This window comes from Crotalus tigris, unplaced genomic scaffold, assembly GCF_016545835.1.
Source record: "Crotalus tigris isolate CLP2741 ecotype Arizona unplaced genomic scaffold, ASM1654583v1 scf7180000019826.329540, whole genome shotgun sequence".
NCBI classification, from domain to species: Eukaryota; Metazoa; Chordata; class Lepidosauria; order Squamata; family Viperidae; genus Crotalus; species Crotalus tigris.
The window spans coordinates 85003-107162 of NW_024097729.1; the positions used below are offsets into that span (position 1 = coordinate 85003).

At 37.8% G+C, this 22160-nt stretch overlaps 1 protein-coding gene across 1 annotated transcript in view; it reads right to left on the reverse strand.

The window, feature by feature from the left end:
* Nucleotides 1–21873, reverse strand: part of LOC120317798 (cytochrome P450 2C23-like) — a 30419-nt gene extending 8546 nt beyond the window's left edge. The window contains exons 1-3 of the mRNA XM_039364673.1: nt 21697–21873; nt 16801–16963; nt 14170–14316 (exon numbers count right to left, since the gene is read on the reverse strand). Of these exons, the coding sequence (XP_039220607.1) occupies nt 14170–14316; nt 16801–16963; nt 21697–21873 (487 nt within the window). The remainder of the gene's footprint in view (nt 1–14169; nt 14317–16800; nt 16964–21696) is intronic.
* Nucleotides 21874–22160: the final 287 nt, after the last annotated feature.

Consider the following 22160-nt stretch of genomic DNA (forward strand, 5'->3'; position numbering starts at 1 on the left):
TATATGGATTTTGGAGAAAATTTTATAAATATAATTAAAACAATTTACCATAGACAAATGGCTAAAGTAATTGTAAATGGAGATTTTACAGAGAATTTTAATATTAAAAAAGGTACAAGATAAGGGTGTCCATTATCACCTTTATTATTTATTCTAACTCTTGAAGTGTTGAATAGAAATATTAGACAGGACCCAGAAATTAAAGGTATAGAGATCAAAGATGAAAAATATAAACTACAAGCATTTGCTGATGATTTGGTATTTATATTAGAAGATCCCTTGGAAACAAGCCCTAAAGCAGATATGTCAAACACAAGGCCCGAGGGCCTGATGCGGCCTGTGAAGTGGTTTCATGTGGCCTGCGAAGCCATCCTGAAAACAGTGAGGGAACAGCCCCCTCTGCCTTGGCCCTGGCCCAGGCCAGCCGGGAGCCAGTGTACAATTTGGTGGTGGCCATCTATGCTGAAATGCATTCAGTCTTAGCTCCATAAGCCCCCCCCCACCCACATGGCCTGAGAGAAGCAGTGAGGCTCCTTCAGTGGACCATGCCTTGGCACTTGCCCTAGTCCCACCTCCTTCTGCCAGAGACCCTCAGATCTAGCCCATTCCTGCCCAGGCCCCCACAGGCACCCTTGATGCAAATGATGTAGAGCTGGTCACACCCACCCAATAAGCCACATCCACTCCATTCATGCCCACCCAGTAGGCTGCACCCACCCTGGCCCCACCCACCCAGCCCCCTGAGGGCAACCACAATGCTGATGCGGCCCTCATTGAAATTGAGTTTGACACCCCTGCCCTAAACTATTGATAAAGATTGAAGAATTTGGTGAAGTAGTAGGACTGAAAATAAATAGAGATAAGACCAAAGTCATAGTTAAAAATCTTACAGATAAACAAAGAAACCAACTGTCAGAAAAAACAAATCTCCAAATAGTTAAGAAAATTAAATATCTCAGGATATATTTAACAGCAAGATGTGCAACACTAAAAGAAGATAATTATCACAAACTAGTAACACAAATAAGAATGGATTTGGAAAGATGGAAAAACCTACAACTATTGTTGCTGAGATGAATAACAATGGTGAAGATGAACATTTTACCAAAACTACTCTTCTTATTCCAAACGATACCTATAAAATTAGAGCATTTTTTTTTTTTGATGAACTAAATGCACTGATCTTGATTTGCCAATCTTCATTTGGCAAGGAAAAAAAGCCAGGATAAGACTGAAATTGCTTCAAGAAGTGAAAGAAAATGGAGGAGTTGGACTACCAGATTGGGTCCTATACTACCAAGCAGCTTCATTAACATGGTTAAAAGAATGGATAACCCTTAGAAATAAAAGATTACTATCCCTAGAGGGACATGACTTACAACTCGAATGGCATGCTTTTCTATGATATGGGAAGAATAAGGTCCATAACTACTTTCAAAGTCATTGTATAAAAATGCATTACTTTTGATAGGGGAAAAGATAAAAATGAAAATCTATATGAAAATACCAAGATGGATCTTGACAATGGAAGTGTTTGTCCACCCAAATTTAATTAACTGTGAAAAACTATATATACCGTATTTTTCGGTGTATAAGACGACTTTCTAAACCATGCAAATCTTCTCTGAAGTCGGGGGTTGTCTTATACGCCAAGTCGTCTTATACGCTGGAAAATACCGTATTTTCTGGGGTATAAGACGACTTTCTAACCATGCAAATCTTCTCCGAAGTTGGGGGTCCTCTTATATGCTGAGTCATCTTATATTCCAGAAAATATGGTAGAGACATTTTGAATTCTGAAGGAAAATTACAATCTAAACAAGAATTGGAAGAGCAGGGTATTGAGCTATCATGGTGGCCATATTTGCAAATTCAAATGAGACACGAAAAAGATTTTAAAACATATGGTTTTTATAAAGATCAAACAGTGTTTGACCAGATATTATCATCAGATGAAAAATTGATTAAGAAATTCTATAAATTTTTGCTAAATTTGAAGATGAAAATGAATAAGTTAAAGAAACAATGATTACTTAGGCAAAAAAAAATTGGACATAATATAGACCTAGAAAAATGGCAAAATTTATGGGAAAGAAACCAGAAGATAACAAGGGCAGTCGCCTATAAAGAAAATTTATATAAAATGTTTCATAGATGGCATCTGCCACCTGCAAGATTGGCAAAAATGTTTAAAAACAAGTCTGCTAATTGCTGGAAATGTAAGCAAAAGTCAGGCATGTATTACCATCTCTGGTGGATATGCCTAAAGCAAAAAAATGTTGGTCAAAAATAAACATGTGGGTAGAGAAAATGTTAAAAAAAACATGTAGATCTTAAGCCAGAACTATTTCTTTTAGGTATAATTACAGAGAATTATGATAAAAATGTATATATTTAATATTACATGTATTAACAGCAGCAAGAATCATATTTGCACAACTTTGGAAAAATGAAGAAACATCAACAGAGGAAGGTATAATTAGGAGAATTGTGGACTGTACGGAATTAGATAGGCTTACTTTAAAAATGAAAGGGAAAGAAGATAAAGAATATTTTCAAACTTGGGATAATTTTTATAAATGGCTAGAAAAATGGAACAAAGAGTAGGAATGGCATTTGTATTATGATCATTACTATTATTATAAGCTCTAATATTATTATCAATGTCAAATATTTGGACCTAGACAAATACGTTGTTTACTAAGCATGAACGATTTGTAACTATAAAAATATAATAATAATATGTATATTTATATGTATGTGTGTGTGTGTATGTGTGTGTGTGTATATATATATATATATATATATATGTTAAAATCAATAAAAAGTCGATCACCAAGAGAATAAAAATATAGAAAATTTATTTACTGAACCTAGCTTTCATCAAGAACTCTTGACCTCGTCAGGGTGTAAAAGGCAGTTGTTGGGAAAGCTTATATGCAATCGCTAATCATCTGCACTTGGCTCCTAGACTGTGTCACCGGTCCCAGCTGAGCGCACTGTAATCTGAGTGTGTGTCTTACATCAGAGTGTAGATATATATATCTTAAGTGTTTTTTATGATGCACCTGGTTGGCCCAAATATGAGAAGAAGAAATCTGACTGATGAGAGCTAAGGAGCTTGAAATAGCTATACCAGCTTCCCTTTAACTCTTTGTTAGCAATTCAGATGTAACACACACACACACACACACACACACACACACATTAATAGCTGCTGTGGAACAGCTACCAGGGATCCAACTTATCCACAGTGAATATCAGGATTTGGCGGGGGCTTTTAGTGAAAAGGAATGCGACATCCTCTTTCCTCATCGGGCTACCGACTGCGTGATTAAAATACTGCCAGGAGCTAAGCTCCCAAAGCCCAAGATGTACTCTATGGCTCCTAGAGAATTGAAGGAATTACGGGACTATATTGACAAGAATCTGGCAAGAGGGTTCATCTAGGCTGAAAAATCGTGGGTAGCTCCCCAGTGTTGTTTAAAGAAAAGAAAGATGGATCTTTGAGGCTCTGCATAGATTTTAAAGGATAAAAGTGGTCAGCATAGAAAACATGTACCTGCTCCCCCTGATGAAAGACATGTTAGCCCACCTGGCTAAAGGAACTTTTTTCATCAAATTGGACTTGAGAGAAGCCTATTACCGAGTGTGAATTAGGGAGGGGGATGAATGGAAGACAGCTTTCAATTGCCCCTTAGTAAGTTTCCAGTTCAAGGTGATGCCTTTCGGACTCCATGGAGCTCCTGCTGTGTTTATGCAACTAATAAATCAAGTGCTGCATGATCACCCATACAAGGGGGTTTTGGTTTACCTTGATGATATCCTCATCTATACTGAAACCATGGAGGAACACATCACGTTAGTTTGAGAGATGCTTAAGAAACTGTTAAAAGCTAGTCTCTATACCAAATTTTCTAAATATGAGTTCCATCAAAAACACCTTGACTACTTAGGTTACCAGATCTCTAATGAGGAAGTGGAAATGACCCTGCCAAAGTGCTGGAGTGGCAGGCCTGCACAGACCCACAAGCAGCTTCAAAACTTTTGGGGGTTTGCAAACTTCTATCGGCAGTTAATCCCCTCTTTGCAAAAATCGCATGCCTATTACCAAACTGTTAAAAACTGGAAAAGGGGGGGGACCCTGACCTTTCAATCTTTACAATGGACTATGTGCCAAGTGGCATTTGAGCAGTTAAAAAGATTATTTGCAGCAGAACCAGTGCTTAAGCATCCTGACCCTGAGGAACCTTTCATCATCCAAGCTAGGAGTCTTCAAACTTGGTCCTTTTATGACTTGTGGACTTCCACTCCCAGAATTCCTCAGCCAGGCATGCTGGGAGTTGAAACCCACAAGTCATAAAAGGGCCAAGTTTGAAGACCCCTGATCCAAGCCAATGCTAGCAATGTTGCAATGGGTATGGTCCTCCTACAAAAAAACTATAGGGGGGATCTGCAGCCTTGCACTTACACTTCACATAAGCTTTCAGAGACAGAGAGAAGATGGACAGTTTGGGAGAAGGAGGCTTTTAAAGTGAGATAGGTGTTATTAAATTAGTGCCATTTCCTGGAAGGGAGTAAAGTGCCTTTCGAAGTATGGACTGATCATAAAAATCTAGAGGCACTGAGGACCCCTTGTAAATTATCTCCCAAGCAGGTTAGATGGATACAGTACTTCAACCATTTTAATTTCACTCTCAAATACTTTCCTCGGAGGAAGAACTTTCTGGCAGATGCTCTGTCTAGGATTCCCCAATATAAAAGCCACTGTGAGGAAGTCATTAATTCCATCATTCTTCTGCCCTAGTCAGCCTCTCAGGTGACCACAAGAGGTCAGACATGGAGTGGATCTGATGAACCTGATAGCCCATTGACATGAAAGCTCAAAGAGAAAATAAAAACAGACTCTTGGTTCAGCGACAATAGATCGTTATTGACCTATTGAAATGGATTAGCCTGGAAGGACTCTAAATTGTACCTTCCAGTCTCCTTCAGAATTCAAGCCCTCCATGATGTAAAGCAGGCTGTTCATTTTGCATTTTTAAAGACTGCATTTTGTGTGGCAGCAATTCTGGTAGCCAGGCATGGAAAAAGACATTGAAAGTTATGTGCAAATCTGTGCTACCTGGGCCAATTTGAAAAAGCATCCTGGCAAGCCTCCTGGTCTGTTACAACAAGTGGCAGATCCTTCACAGCCTTGGGAGGAAATAACTATGGACTTTATTGTAGAATTGCCTGAGAGCAGGGGGAGCATGGTGATCTGGACTGGCATTGATCTGCTCTCGAAACATTTCATTGCTTGTTCAGGGCTCTTAACTGCCCAAAAGCTCACCAAATTGTTTTTAAAACACATCTATTGACTCCATGGGGCACCAAAACGGATAATATCAGTTAGGGGGGGCTCAATTTACTACAAAGGTTTGGAAAAAGTTTATGAAGCTCATTGGATCTACCCAGGGACTTTCATCTGCTTTTCATCTGAGTATGAATGGATTGGCTGAACGTGCAAGCACAATACTGGAACAATACCTTAGATGTTATGTAAATTACCAGCAGACTAATTGGTTGGACCTCCTACTGTTCACTGAGGTGGCATATAACAACAGTAGCACTGGACTTAATGCTATTTAAAATAGCTACTCCAGGAGCCTCCTGCTTCTCAAACCTTAGATCGGGGGTGACCACTTTGCAAGTGGTTTGGGCTAATATGAAAAAAGTTCTAACATATAGAGATAGGGGTCAGGTAGAGGTCATGAGCAGCAAACTGCCCCTTCAAAGCCTGCATGCCTCTTCTCTCTACATGATCTCATCCATTCACATTGCCATGGCAATGTAGGAAAATACCCCAGGCTGGTACATGATATCACCTGGTTCACATGATATCAGCTAGGTTACATCAACAGGATGTGGCAGAAAACTGCTCCCTGGCTGGGGCCTCCTAGCTGGTATATTCTTAAGGAGTGGCAAGGGGTTTCACCAATAGAAATGCTGTTGCTATGTTGATGCCATGTTACTTTATGCCATTTGGAATACCTGTATAAAAAGGAATAAACACTGTGAAGGCAGTCAGACATCTTGTACCCTGCAATGACTGGTCACTGATTCCATCAGCTGGCGACCCGAACAGAGACATTTGGGACCCCCCCCCATGGATGAGCAACAGCCAACATACTTACCAGCATTTGGAACAGAACCCTAAGTGCACTTTCATCCTCTGGGACCCCTCAGCTGTAAGTATGGGTTGCAATTTATCTCAGCACCAGCAGAAACATGCACAGGAACTCAGATTCCTGCTACATAAATCAGGTGTGACAGTGCCTGAGGCAGACATAAGGAAGCTGCTGGAGGAGGTAGGGAAACATTGCCTTTGTATCCTGAGTGCGGGACGCTTAGGCTACAAGTTTGGGAAAAGATAGGGCATACTTTACATCTTGAACCTCGGGCTCCAGTAAAGATATTTCATTGATGGTATCAGTGCCGTCAAGCAGTGGAAAAATTTGGCTCTGATGATTCAGAAGGGCACAATTAACTACCAGCCCCCCTCCTGATTACAACCAAGTAAAACTTATCCCTCCTAAAGCATCTTTAATTGGATCTTCAGCTCCGAGCCATCAAACACCGCCATAAGGAAAATATTAGAGGAACAATCTTGAAGTAGAAAAAAAATAATATGGGGAATCATCAGAGTAATTTAAAGAAACAAATTAAATCAAAATGTACTCCTCTGCAATGTGTTTTGAACAATTGGGATGTTTTGAAACTTCAAGTGGCTGTTAAGTTTAACCTTGTCAGATAATGTCTGTTGGTGCTTTGTGTTGATGTGTAGTGTGTTTTGTTTATGTATGTGTGTGTGTGTGTGTGTGTGTGTGTGTGTAGCCACCCAGAACATTACACTTGGGCTTGGAATGGTGAGAAAAATAGGAGATGGTTAAAAGGCCCTATAAAAACCATGTTTGGTTGGAATCATCTCATGATTTTTCTCGCTTCTTGCAGGAGAAGCCATATGTCTAAATAAATGTTGTTTTAATAGTATTTGTGTATATGTTTGTCTGTGTTGTTCTGTGTTATTTCTAAGACTTGGAAGAGGGTCAAAACCCTCTCTGATAACAACACACAAAAAGGCCTTATTTAAAAATAAATGGTTTGCCTGGAGAAAGTATGAAATGAAATATTTGTATGTGGAATTGTTTATGCAAGCAGTTAGAATGAAAGTGAATGAGTTAATTTGCTGATACCTAAGTGTGTGCTAGCCCTCAAACCCTACCCCCCACCAACTCCCTCCCAGGCTGTGAAAGAAATAGTAAACTGCAGATTTTATTGTTGTAAAAGTAAATTGAAAAGCAATAATAAATGTTTGCATGAGAAGAGTCCCATAGAGGATGTTTGAGAGAATTTATGGAAAATGCATATGAAGGAGAGAAAACTATTTTTTTAGTGGTGAGATTTTTGTAAAATATCTTTTTCTTTTTTTTCTCCTGTCTCTTTCATTTTTCTGCTGGCTGTGTTGCTTTAAGAGCGAGAGAGACAGAAAGAAGAGGGGGAGGCTGTTCCTTTTAACTTTTTTTCTCTGCTTAGAATTCCGATTTGAGAATGGTGGAGTGAATGTGAAATTTGATGCCCACTCTTGAAGTTTCAGCTTGCAATTTTTTACTTGAAAGAGGAGACAGTAATTGTTGGACAATTTCTTTGGGGGGGAAATTGTTGAGTTTAAATTGTTTAGTTAAACCTATATATCCATCAACCAAAAGAAATGACTCTGAATTGTTTTGCTTAGATTTGTAAATGTTTAACCTATTTAATGGAAAATTGTTTCCATCTGAATGGAATTTGATTAAATTGGAATTTGACTTATTGACCAAAGGAAAACAACCTGGAGATCTCATTGTAGTTCCACTTACAGCACTTGCCACAGTTGAGCAAATTAATGACATCTTGAGTATTCAATTTGTGGCCAGAATTCCACATAAAAATTATCAGTTAACACTTTTGATATTTCCTACTAGTAAGCTACCTACAGAAGTATTAGCTGTGTTAAAAGCACAAAAATATATTGTATTGGATGGCTTTACTTACCCCACACCCCATCCCAAAATGTTTTATCTTTTATCCAAGCGGTTGCTGAAATAATAACCTTAGGACGCACACGAGCTTGCCATCAAAATGGGACTGATTTAATTAATATTGTTCTTCCTATCCCAAAATCTGATTTTCAATTTTATTTTCAGAATAACTTATCTCTTCAGTGTGCTTTAACTGATTATGTAGGCTGTATTTCATGGCATCTGCCTAAAGAGCCTTGACTTGCTTGTTTAATGACTTCTTCCTTTCCTGTCCACCCACTGCTTTCTCCTTCTCCCTTGACACAAGCTCCTACTGTTTTTCCTGATGGAGGGCAAATGAGAGGAGCAACTGCTTACAAGGATCCTCATGATGATACCTGGAAAGTGTCCTACACTGCAATGCAATCCTCACCACAATGCTCAGAATTATCTGCTGCTATTTTAGCTTTCCACACCTTTTCTCAACAGTCTTTTAACTTAATCTCTGACTCTCATTATGTGTGTCAACTTATTTTTAATCTTCCAGGTGCTTATATCACGCCCAGGATCGACCCCAATCTTATGGCTTTGTTTTTAACTTTACAGCAGCTGCTACAAGACCGAAAACATTTATATTTTATTTCTCATATATGCAGTCACTCTTCCCTTCCTGGGCCTCTTTTTTATATCTTCCTAATCCCGGTGGTTATGCCTCTAATCAACTATGGCAAATGGATGTTACCCATGTTTCCTCTTTGGCTCCCTGGAAATATATTCATTTATCTATTGATACCTATTCAGGAGCAATTTGGACCAAGCCTCAACAAGGAGAAACAGCTGCACATGTTATTTTTCATCTTTTTTCAATTTTTTACATTCTGGAATATTGTTCTTACTCATAGTCTTCCCTATAATTCCACGGGTCAAGCCATTGTGGAACATGCTAATCGGTCCTTTAAGAACTACCTCCACAAACAAATAAAAAAGGACGGTTCTCAGGTACCCAATTTGTCGTGGGTAACACAACAGGTTAAAAAAAGTATTATTTACATTACACCAATTGAATGTTTCCATTCAAAATTTGACCGCTTATCAGAGACACTTTCAACAGAAAACAAGCTTGCCTCTGCCTCTAGTATATTATCGGGCTTTACCAGACAAAGCATGGTTGGGACCGGTCCCTCTGATCACTTGTGGGTGAGGTTATGCTGCTGTGCTTGCTTCTATAGGACCTTTGTGGATTCCAGCACATTACGTTCACCCAGCCAGGGATGTTGTGGCACCAGTCCCTGGACCCACCCAGAAATGGCAAGGGTGACACTACAGATGGCACAGCAACCAATCCGATTCGGGCATGCCAGTCGGCCAGTGATGTGGGGAGATGTGAAGAACTTGACCGCCAAAGCTCAGGCAGTGCTGCAGCAGCAGCAAGTAGAGCAGACCCCCGAGAACCTGTGAGCTTCTGTTTTTGTGGTTTTAACTGCAAATTCTTTAGCCATCATTTGTTTGTGTCTGATTGTTAACATCTGCCCTTTGGCAACAGCAGCTGTCATCCCACCTAAACAATCATTCGAGCAACAAATGAAGCAAAATCTATGGGTGCAGCTGGCTAACATCACACAAAATGATGTCTTTTGCTTATCTGAAGCATATGACACGGAAAATTTGCTTTCTGCATGTTTAGTCCCTGTTTGCACCCCTTCTGCAGTAATTCAAAACCTCACTGAGCAGAATTTTATTAAATGGGAACTTTAACTATAAGGCTATATCTAGATGGAGGGTCACTGCCTATTATCTACCCCTGATGCTATTGCTTTGCACACCCCGGTGGTAGCAATCCCTGCAAATATAACATGTGCAAAAATAGTTAATTGTACTTCTTCAAGTAAAAAACCTCATAGTCGTCGCATTAGCTCACTGTTTTAAACTGCACAGCTTTTATTTATTTATTTATGAGACTTATATACTGCTTTAAGTGCAAGCACTCTCTAAGCGGTATACACCAGTAAGCAATGGATATATATATTTACATTGCCCCCAACAATCTGGGTCCTCATTTTACCTACCCTGGAAGGATGGAAGGCTGAGTCAACCTTGAGCCGGTGAAATTTGAACCGCTGACCTGCTGAACATAGTCAGCTAAAGTGGCCTGCAGTACTGCACTCTAACTGCTGCGCCACCTCGGCTTTTGAAGAGACTTCCTTTCATTTTGGACATGTTTGGCTACCGCAAGGATGTTTTTTTTACATGTGGTCAAGAAACTTTTAATTATATTCCTGCTAATATTAGTGAAGTGCAGTGTTGCCTCAGCTGGCTGATTCCTGTTTTGCTTTCCAAACAACAAGTTCATTTGAACCATTCCCGACGTGGGGTCATGCTAGATAGCACTTGTGACTCTGAGACAGCCTTACTTAATAAAGCAGAATATGTAGCACTGGCTATCTCTCTAGTGGGTGTGCCAGGACTTGCTGTTCATGCTCACCTCAACATCAATGCTATTGCGTGTAACTTAGCAAAAACAATTAATGTTACTTCTTCAGCTATCTCAGCAATCAACCATGAGCCGCAAGATTTGAGAAAGGCTATCTTGCAAAATCGGGCCACGATTGATTATTTGCTTCTGCAACAGCATTTAAGTTGTGAAAGTTTTGAGGGAATGTGTTGTTTCAATATTTTTGATAATTCACGAACCATCCAGCACCAGATCAATATTTTACACAATTTGGCCTCTGATTTTAAAATTGATACTTTAGGATCTTGGTGGGAAAACCTTTGGGCTTGGTTGCCAACAGGATTACTGGGAAATATCCTACATTATTCAGTCATTACTTGTGCTATTTTGATTGGTGGGTGCTGTTTTGTTCAGTGTATTCCTTCCTTTTGCAATATATGTATCAGAGCTTTTAGCCCCAAATCCTCTCCCACATTGCCTCAGGGTCAAGTTTATGCCCTGTATAAACAACTGCAAGGATGCTCTTCTCCTGATTATAATACTTTTACTAACCCCTCTTACGACAATGTTTCCTCTAACAAAACAAAAAAGAGTGAGATGTAAAGATAGGGGTCAGGTAGAGGTCATGAGCACAAACTGCCCCTTCAAAGCCTGCATGCCTCTTCTCTCTACATGATCTCATCCGTTCACATTGCCATGGTGATGTAGGGAAATACCCCGGGCTGGTACATGATATCACCTGGTTCACATGATATCAGCTAGGTTACATCAACAGGATGTGGCAGCCCCTCTTTGGCTGGGGCCTCCTAGCTGGTATATTCTTAAGGATTGGCAAGGGGTTTCACCAATAGAAATGCTGTTGCTATGCTGATGCCATGTTACTTTATGCTATTTGGAATACCTGTATAAAAAGGAATAAACACTGCAAAGGCAGTCAGACATCTTTACACCCTGCAATGACTGGTCATTCATTCCATCACTAACCCAGGTGGCAAAGACATAGAAGGAACAGACTAATAAAAAGCGATCCCCCCAGAAGCCATTTCATGTGGGAGAGAAGGTTTACTTATCCACAAAATATCTAAGATTAAAACTACCAAGTAAGAAATTGGGACCTAAGTTTCTTGGCACTTTTCCCATAGCCAAAATTATAAATCCAGTCACACTCCAATTGCAATTTGCACGAATAATAGGGAAAGTTCATCCTGTTTTCCATAGCAGCTTATTAAAACTGGTCACAGAATCATCCTTGTGGACAATTCCCCAAAAAGTGCCTGGCCTCATTTTGGTAGAGGGAGGGACTCATTGTGAGATGAAACACATTCTTGACTCAAGATTATATAAGGGTAAATTACAATATCTGGTTCAGTGGAAAGGCTACCCTTTGTCAGAGACTACCTGGGTCAAGGGTGCAGACATGAAAGTAGACAGATTGATTAAGAAATTTTATGACAAATATCCACAGAAACCCAGGGAGGAATCTTAACTTGCATTTTTGTTTCATTTACAGGATTTGCCTTTTTCCTTAAGGGGGGTCTGGCTGTCAACTTTACAACAAACCTGGCTGCAGCCATTTCTTTCTTTCTAAGTTGCCACAGGATTGGGAAGGCGATGGAGGATTTCTACAAGTCAAAACATTTTACTGTTCCATGAGAACCAAGGTCATTTTGGTCAGTTAGATAGGGGCTGGAGCATTTAGTTAGAAAGCCCGCAAAACTATTCTATTGTGTAATGTAGCTGATTGCATAGCTGTTGGGAGGGAAGTTCAACTTTGTAGTATTGTTGCTTCTGAATGAAACTTCAGACTTGGTTTCACTTTTGACTGTGTTGATACTTTGTAATAAATAAAGATGTTCCTTGAGGAAGTCACAAGCCTTGGAATTCTGCTTTATTCATTTCTGTCTAACGGAACCATGACACTTGACACTAGTGCAGGTTATACATCCATATTCATGAGGGTGGATCTTTTCACCAAAATGGCACATTTTATTCCTTGCCAGGATTTGCCAAAGGCAAGGGAGTCTACTTAGATATTCTTGGATCGTGTCTTTCATTATGGAGAAATGGTTTATGGAGTTGTGTCAGATTGCAGAAATCAATTTACTTCCAGGATTTAGAGGGTACTATTCCAACTTTTGAAGGTACAGTTCAGTTTTTTATCTGCCTACCCTACTGCTACAAATGGAGATGCTGATAAAACTAATCAGATGTTGCAACAATATTTGACATGTTATGACCAGTGGTGGCCAGTAATCCTGTACTTATAGCCAGGACAGAATTTTCATATAATAATGCAGTACATAAATCAATTTCAATGACACTTTTCCAGGCATTGTGTGAGAGATACCTGAGGGATTTACTTGCAACTTGCAACAGTGTCTCAACTCTGGAGCTGTAGATTTTCTAAAGAGCAATGTGTTATTCAAGGGCTGTTGAAAGAACAGTTAGACCAAGCTAAACAGGCATGCAAGCAGCCTGCAGACACTCATCAGTAAGAGATGCTAGCAACTGCAGAGGGAAACAGTGTGTGGTTATCTACTGAATGTTTAGCTTCTGCTAGACCTTTGAAAAAGTTAGATGCAGTTTGTGGGTTATTTTAAGGTCCTAAAATAGGTTAATATGCTGACTATTCATTTATAATTGGCACCATCTAAATGTGCATCTAATTTTTCATTTTTTGTTGCTGGTGAAATGCTGCCAAGCACTTTATGATTTGTGATCACAACAGCCCCCCCCCCCAGTGATTGTTGAAGGTAAGGAGAAATTCAAAGTAATAGAAATATTAGACTCAATGAGGTGGGGGGGGGGAAGGAACACAATATTTGATTTACTGGAAGAGCTCCTCAGAAACAGAGTATTCATAGGAAAATGCGAAGTATGTGCATGCTTCAGAATTAATAGAATTGTTTCACTACTGATTCCCAGAAAAAACTTTCCAAGCTCCCAGTACCCACTTTGATTTACAGAGCATGAGGAAGAACTAGTGGCTGAAGTGGTTAACCATTCAAAGGGGCCCTCTAGTGAAGATGTCAAAGATGACTAGGCTCAGCCTTTAACTTCCATGCTTCACTTCTCAAGGGAAATGGGAGAGGAATCTTCTAACTAGATCTTCTAGACATTTTGCAGAGAGAATCACCTACTTGAGAAGATTCTTTGGACTTAGAGGAGGATGGCTGTTCTTAGATAGCATTGCAACCCTCACTGCCCAGGTCCCATGAGAACTCAAAGAAATGGAGGAAGGAGGTGGCTTGTTTAAAGATGGAGGTGATGTGACAGAACCATTGGCTGAAGAGGAGTGGGTTCCTCTAGGGAGAGTAGAAGCATTCCAGCTTAGAGGCTGTTCAGGGCAGGAAATGTCTGCGATCAAATCCTTAGGTCTATAGCTTCTTTCTCCCAAGTGAGATGAGATTCTTGTAATATAGATGAACAACAATAAAATATCTACTTGGGCATATCCTTGAGTGGTTCTGGTTGCTTGTACTTGACAACGGCAGAGTATTAATTCAACAAAAACCAAGTATTTGTTTCTTAACTTATACATAAACAAACTACCTCACAGTTTTGCTGTTGTGAAGCAAATAGAGGCAGGGGCATTATGTACACTACCTTATATCGTATGCTTAAAGGCAGGATATAATTCTATAAATAAATAAAAAATCTTCTGCAATGTAAGATCACCTTCAAAGGTTGCTATCTTCTCCACCAAACAGTGGGCCACTTCTGATATCCGCTCACACATTGATCTCTTTCCCATTCCAAAGTTCCGTAGTGTGATGAGAGTAAAGTGACGTAAAATCTTCCATTTTGCATGTTCACTAATAAGACCTGGAGGGATAGAAGTTGGCAGTAATAGACAACAGACACTGCAGCATTTGTTTTAAAGAATAAAAAAGCAATGTACCCAATATTCATTCCCATCCATAAAGCATCTACCTTTCTCAAATAATTTTTTAGTTCTTTTTTCAGAAGTCATTGGTACTTTGGCAAAAGGAAAAGAAATTCAATTTTCTCATGGGTTTGAACTCTTCTTAGTCAGATTATAACTTGGCAATGTTACAAAGTATTTTGATAACTATAATGAACATGCGAACATGAAAAGGATAGAAGAGCTTTTCATTTTTCCTCAGTATTCCTGTTTTCCTGTTTCCCACTTACATACATAAACAGAAGGCATATTTGAAAAGCAAAAGTGTTATTTTCTGTTACTTCAATATATCTTGAAATTTGACATCTTCAATTTTAGCAAGATAAACATTCCAAGCAACATATGGTATCTGATGGCTTGAAAGGGTTTTGTAGATTTGGTACTTTCAGTATTGCAGTGTTGCAACTTTGGTGTTGAAATGTGCCCTAAAAATGGTAAAGACCAAATCCATCCTTCCTTCCTTCCTTCCTTCCTTCCTCCCTCCCTCCCTCCCTCCCTCCCTCCCTCCCTCATTAAAACATAAACAAACTAGGCTTCCGGTTCTGTGCAGCTAGCACGACAACCAAGGGATCGAGACAATCCGACCCCTACGGCTGATTTCTCTCTGGGGACCCTAAATAGGCCCAAAGCCACCCCGGAGAGGTGGCAAAGAAGGAGGGGAGCCCCACTGATCCTGGGGAGATGGTGGTCAATCAGGACATCTGCGGAAAGCTCTCCAAAAACCGACAGAAGAAAGGCTAGCGTCATTCTTGAGGCTAGCCCAAGCTACATGCAGCCAAAGCACTAAACTAAGTGTGATTGTAAACAGCGTGACTGAACTGGGTAAGTATTGATTCTCTCTTCTACCTGACTGATTTCCTGAGAAAAAAAGAAAAAAACCCAGAAGTAAAAAATCCTCCAAAAGTGAGGGGGGGGGTCTTTGTTCCAGCCTCCTCTAAACGGAAGCGGCAAATTAAGTTTAGAGAAAAAAAATACAGAAAATTGAAAGATGACTGGTGCTGACATCTAGTGGTGGATGAAAATACTGCCCTAAATATACAGCCCAGAAAGAAAAGCCTGTTGTCATGACCTTCAGGGCTTTGATTAAACAAAGAGCAGCTGTAACAAAAGAAAAAAACATTGTGGACTATCTATAAAATGAGAACTATAAAAGTTAGAAAAAAATTGACCTTCCTGAATTATAAATATTTTTTAAATTGCGACTTTAAAGTGATTGGCAAAGAAATGATTTTTGGTTATTATTGAGCATCAGAGATGTGCAGAAAGAACATACCAAGAAAAAAAAATAAAAACTTACCAGTAGGAAATGTATATTCTGTTACAACAAATGCAAATGATATTAACTTCAAATGATGAGGAAATCAAAAATGAATTTGAAAATTTAAATGAATGCATTCTCAATTTAACATCACAACAATCAAATGATCAGAAAAAAAAGAGAGAGAGATCATGTAAAGCAGACAACTGAATATAAGCTAATGGAGACTCAAGTGGAGGATGACTTACAAGAAACATTGAACGTAGAAAAGATAACTTGTATTCTAAGAGCACAAAGTAAATTTGAGGATAAGGAGAAAGATTTGACAAAATAGATTGCTGACAAGGCAACCAAGATGACCAGATAAAAAGAAGCATGATATTGATGTGATTATTAATGATATAAATTTTAGAAAAATCATTATATTTAATTGTTACCTATCAAATTAATAAGAATTGTATTAATTTAAAGTTGCAAAGAGAATATTATTGGAAGAAGAGAAAATTATGTGGATTTTGGAATATAGAAATTAACCATTAGTGATTACTTTGTAAATATAAAACCAGACAACACACTGTTTACTAAATATCAGGGTGTTTATGTTAAAAAATCAATAAAATATTTTTTTAAAAAAATAAAACATAAACAAACCGATTGGAAGTAAATTCTATTAACCTTCTATCTGAAATTTGATACTTACTGTTTATGATGTTACTTCTAAAGAAAAAATATATCTAGCATTATCTAATGCATTTAATGCATTGGTTCTGATTTAAGTTTTTTATTATTAAATTTTGGATTTGGCATTATTTAATTAGTTCACTTTTAAATTTGGCTAAAAAAAAAATTGAGGAAATGGCAGTTCTGAAATCTGTTGTTTCTGAAGGAATGTTAAATACAGGTTTGAGTGCCCCGCTCTTTCTTGTTTTGATACTTTATCCTTTAAGCAGAGTTTTGACTGAACTGATTTTCAAGTATCTCCAAGAGACTTAGCTATTTCCCTTTTGTATTCCTTAAAAAGAATATTGGCCACCGTCTCTTGCCTAGAAAAGTTAGTGTTTTTATCTTTTCTCTAGAAATTGGAAACTACAACTCAAATCAAAGTGAAAATAATCTGTGCACTCACCATAGCCCTTGGTTACTTGATCAAGGTTAGGTACTGGAGGTCGTCCACCAAATTCTTTACTATGAGTTACTAAGGCATCTTTCACTGCCTCATATCCACAAATTACAATCATTGGCTTTGTTCCTAACCAGATAGAAAAAACTGGACCATACTTCTTACTGAGCTGAGGAAAAAAGGTGTGAATCAGCAAGATTTATGATCTTACTCTTGGATATCTGATTCAATTAATGGCTGACAGGATCTTTTTCTCATGGTACTGTATTTAAAATTTATTAAATTTTAAACAAAAAAATAAAAGCTTACAAAAAACAATATTTAAGAGAAAGAAAGAAGAGCAGAAAAAAGAAAAAGGCAAATGAGCAGGAAAAAAAGAAAAAAATAGAAATTGAGTTCCCATTTTCTTTTACAACCGTTATAAATCTACATTAAACTCTTAATCTAGGGCTACAAAGTAACTTTTGCTGTTTTTACCATCTATCATTTGTAGTCATCAAATCCACATATAATTTTTTTTGTTTCATGAAAAATGTCCAAAAGTGATTTCCACCGGCATTAAATTTAATTAGTGTTTTTTTTCTCAGATCAAGGCTCTCAGTTTAGCCATCTCTGCAAGCTCCATCATCTTCACCATCTACTACTCCATTGTGGGTAATGCCAAATCTTTCCACTGTTGTGCATATAAAAGAATTGCTGCACTTATCATATATAGAAACAAAGTTCCATTCGTTTTTTCCAATTTTTTCTCAATCAGTCCCAAAAGAAACACCTCTGTCTTCAGTTATATATTCATCTTTAAAATCTTCTAAATTAACATGTGTATTTCAATACAATTGTATTCAGTTTCTTTTACCTACGTATCACAATTGATAAAAAGTCCCTTCATGTTGTTCACTATTCCAGCAAAAAAATCAGAGTACCTTTAAAAATTTTTCCCAATGACTACTAACAACAATGCGATTTATAAAAATTATCCTTAAGATTATAACATAATGTAAAATTCATCCACTATACTTCCATTGTTGCATTTGTATGTTATAACCATTTTTCCCCCAGCATGACACTTCATTCTGTGCCAGTTGAAGCTTCCAGGTGTTCTTAAACAGTAGCCTCATGTAACCATATTCCAACCTGGGTATCGCGTAGCATGCTTGAAAAGAGAAGAGTTACCTTATCCAAGGTCTGAGATGAAACACCCCTAGATCTGGGTGTCTGAAACGCCCTCAGCCTCTTGTTTTTGGCTGGAATGAGTCAGATGTGGTTCCTCCCAATCCAAACCTACACCACCTCCAGGCAGTTGACAGCTTCCTTTGACCAGCTCAGAGTTTAAAGTCCCAAAGGTGCTTTTTAAAAGAAGGCTAGAGCTAAATTTAAGAGATTTGACTCGACTTACCAGATGGTATACTCTATGATTAAACACTTGTTTGAATATGGTTAAAAGAATAGATAAATTTTGGATATAAAGGGGTCCTACAGTAAGAGGGATAAGATATATAAGTAGTATAGTATTTTTTAAAATATACAAAATGTAAAAAAATTTGGCATGGTGTATGTGAATGAAAAGTTTGGATATTTAAAGGCAATTAATTTTGAGAAAATTATGACTGATAAGAATGGTTTGAATATTGAGGGGAAAACAAGCTTAAATAAGAATCTTGAAAAATAGTGACTTAATAAGATGACTTTTACAAATGCAATTGAAACATAAGATGACCAGAAAAGATGTTATAGGTTGATGTTATTGTTGCTTCTACAAATGCAAGAAAAATGTCTATATTTAACCTCGTATGTATCGAAAGTATTAAGAATTATATTTTTTTAATGTTGATAAAGAAGAATACTATTGGAAGAAGTGAAGATCAAGGAAATATATCACTAATTAATATATTGATTATGGAATTATAGAAATTAATTATTATTGATTGTTTTTAAATATATGAACCCAGATAACACACTGTTTACTAAGCAGTAAAGACTATTATTGTAAAAAATCTATAAAATATATTAAAAAGATAAAATAAAATTATTTTGTGTCATAATTTAAGAGACAACGTTTTATAAAATGCTGTATCATTGATATATGATATTGGTTAAGCTATATACAATGGTGAAAAGATACTGTGGATTAATATTATATTGAAACCAAAGCTGGAAAAGTAATATGGGAAACTGTATATGGTAAGTGTGGTAAAATTATAGTATAGACAAAGATGAAAGAATAATGAAATACAGTAGAAGATGGGATTATAAAATTGATGGAGCCTGTGGAAATGGTACAGTTGACCAATTTGCTGAAGGAGAAAAAATATAAAGACTTTTAAAATATTGGAAGGCTCATTTAGATTTCTGTTAAAAGAAGAAAACACTGAATTGATGAATTTTGGATTTGGGAATTAAAAAGGATTAAAGATAAAAATTAAGATGACAATTACTTAATGGAAAGAAGGGTAAAAATCATGCTTCTGTTCTTCCTTTTTTTCATTTATTTTCTTTTTTCCTTTAAGTTTTTATACTTACATTGTATTGAAAAATTCTAATTAACAATATTTAAAAAGAAATACGCCAAAGTAGCACTTGATAGATCATATATGAAGGCCTTGGAGAAGATATCCAAATTCCATGTTGTATCTATACCTACAAAGACCAGAATAATGTATTCCCTGTGATACTCTAGTGAAATGAAAGTTTGACTACAACTTTGATGTTGGAGAAAACTCCTGAGAAAGCTGTGGACCATCAAAAAATAAACCAATGGATCATCAAACCAATCTGCCAGGATCCTCTTTCAAGAAAGAAATGACAAAGTTCAAAATATCCTATTTTGAACACATTAGGTAAACTTCTAACTATCTGGAAAACGCTTTAATTCTGGGAAAGGTGGGAAGAAAATGAAGAGGATGACCAGAGCAAGCTTGGGGGATTTAGAATGCACGTTTGGGAGACTTGAAAGAAGAGGTTAGGAACATATCATCATGGACAAAATCATTTGATAGTATAATGAATTTATCAGTAAACCTGCATCTGGTCAGACTTTCTTCAAGTCTTCTAATGACCAGGAGCTCACTCTGGTATTCCCATATTTTGGAATTCCTTGGTAAACCATGGTACACTCTAGTATTGGCACTCAGGAAGAAGCCAGATATGAGTGATTTATGGCCTCAGCAGAACCACCCATGCTATCCTCAAGGAAAAACTCTAAAATCTTACTGGGTCCATCAACACTCTGAATAGGTCATTTCAACAGACCCTGTTTGCCTGCAATTTAGGGTAACACCAATGAGTCAAAAGGCCATCTGGGAGTGATCCGAAGCCCAGAGTCACATGAAACCCAGAGACACTTCAAGAGTAAGATGGGAAGCATATAAATTTAATAAATAACAACATCTGTCTATGCCAATAGATTGATATCAGTTGATATCTCAACTGTCCAAAGACAAAAACCAGATCCAACATGCAGCTGCCAGCATGCATCAGGCTGCTGATATCCTGAAAGCACCAACAACCTTTGAGATTCTGTTGTCAACTCAGAAAAAAAAAATCCATCAACTCAGGAGGCATGACATTTGGCAGCAGAGAGGATGATACACCAGCAACAATCCCAACTGTTCTCTTCAGCCCAACTTTAACCAGAATACCTCACATTTAGTTATCTACAGAGCTCCTGAAAACCTATAACAACTTACAGATGATAATGACTAAACTTCCTTCTTCCACTGGGCTCTTGGCCGATGCAAACCCAAAACCCAAGCAAACGTATTTCCGAGGGCCCAACCCATTTTCAGTGAGATATTACAGGTATCCTCAATTTATGAACACAACTGAGCCCAAAATATTCATTGTTAAATTTCATAGGTATATGTCTTCATTTATGGCTAAATTTCATAGCTATTTTAAGTGAAATTTCTTAAATCAAAAGCCAATTTTGGCTTACTGTGAACAGAACAATGAAAAGCAGACCAAATATATTATGTCCAAAGCATTTTGCTAGTCCACCAATTAAGTCACTTTATCAAATAATGATATAAGGTTTGCCTGGCATGAACTGTTTGTTTTAAGAATCTCATGCTTGTTTCGACTAATGTCCTTGTTTATTTCTAGATGCTGACAAACCCTTCACTTGATTGTCTTTTTTCAGGATTTTCCTAGCTATTGATGTCAAGTTAATTGGTCTATAATTTCCTGGATCAAATTTTCCCCCTTTTGTAGATTGGGTCCACATCAGCTCTTTTCCAGTCCTCTGGTAGATTTTCTGTGTTACAGGAACTTTGAAATTACATTCAGTGGCTGAGAGATTATATCTGCCAGCTCCTACAGAACCCTCTGATATAAACCATCTAATGAAGGTGATTTGAACTTATTCAGCATGGTTAGGCATTCTCTTACTATTTTCTTGGCTATTTTGACTTGTGTGCCTATACCTTTCTCAGTGCTGCTAACATAGTCATCAGCCACAGCCCCAGAGAAGCAGGCTATGACCTTTAGGACATAATAGGATTAACCCACCACCATCAGAATGCCAAAAAGGACACACTCAAAAGCTCAGGTCAAAGTTCATGCCACAGGAACTGGAAACAACTCCAAACACAAAAGCCCAAGAAGGTATAAAAACCCACCACTCCCAGCTACATGTGGTCAGCTTTCCCAGAGCCACATTTATGTCTGGCTCTGCTCTTCAATAAACTACAACCTTTCTAAAGCAGTCTCCATTTTGTTTATTCCAGGTTTGGACTGGACCCCAATGAAGATTTTCTTTCAACACTGCTTTTGATAGGTTCAGTTATTTCTTCTTTTTGTGTAAAAATAGATGCAAAGAAAGAATTAAGAAAATATGGGTAACTGGTAAATGATTCTTGAATCTCTCATCCACTAAGAAAGAAGCCATATCAAAGACTGTCTTACCTTTGAGTAGGTTTTATACAGAGGGAAAATATCTTTTTGCAGTAGATTCCCCAGAAAGAGCCAGGGCCTGGGGCCTGAAGGGAATCTGCCTCTTCTTTGCTGAAACTGGAAGGCCCAGAGTGTGAACAGAAAGACAATCAACAGTATTGCTGCTCCAGAGATCAGGTCCACCTGCATTTTTATTTTTCTTGCCTTGATGGAGCAGAAGGGATGAGACTTTGGGGTTGGAAAAAATCTGCAAATGAGAATGAGAGAAGCAAAATCAATGTGATTGTTTCTCTAGTCTTCTCCCATCTACTCCCCAAATTATCTGTCTTCTTTTCTTCTACCAATTTTTCGGGAACATGAAGTACTCTAATAACATGCTTCTAACAAATGTTATGTAATTAATCCAATTTTCTAAATTGAAATAAGTATCTTCTGGTTGTGGGTAGATTTAGAATGAAAAATGCAACTAGATGGTA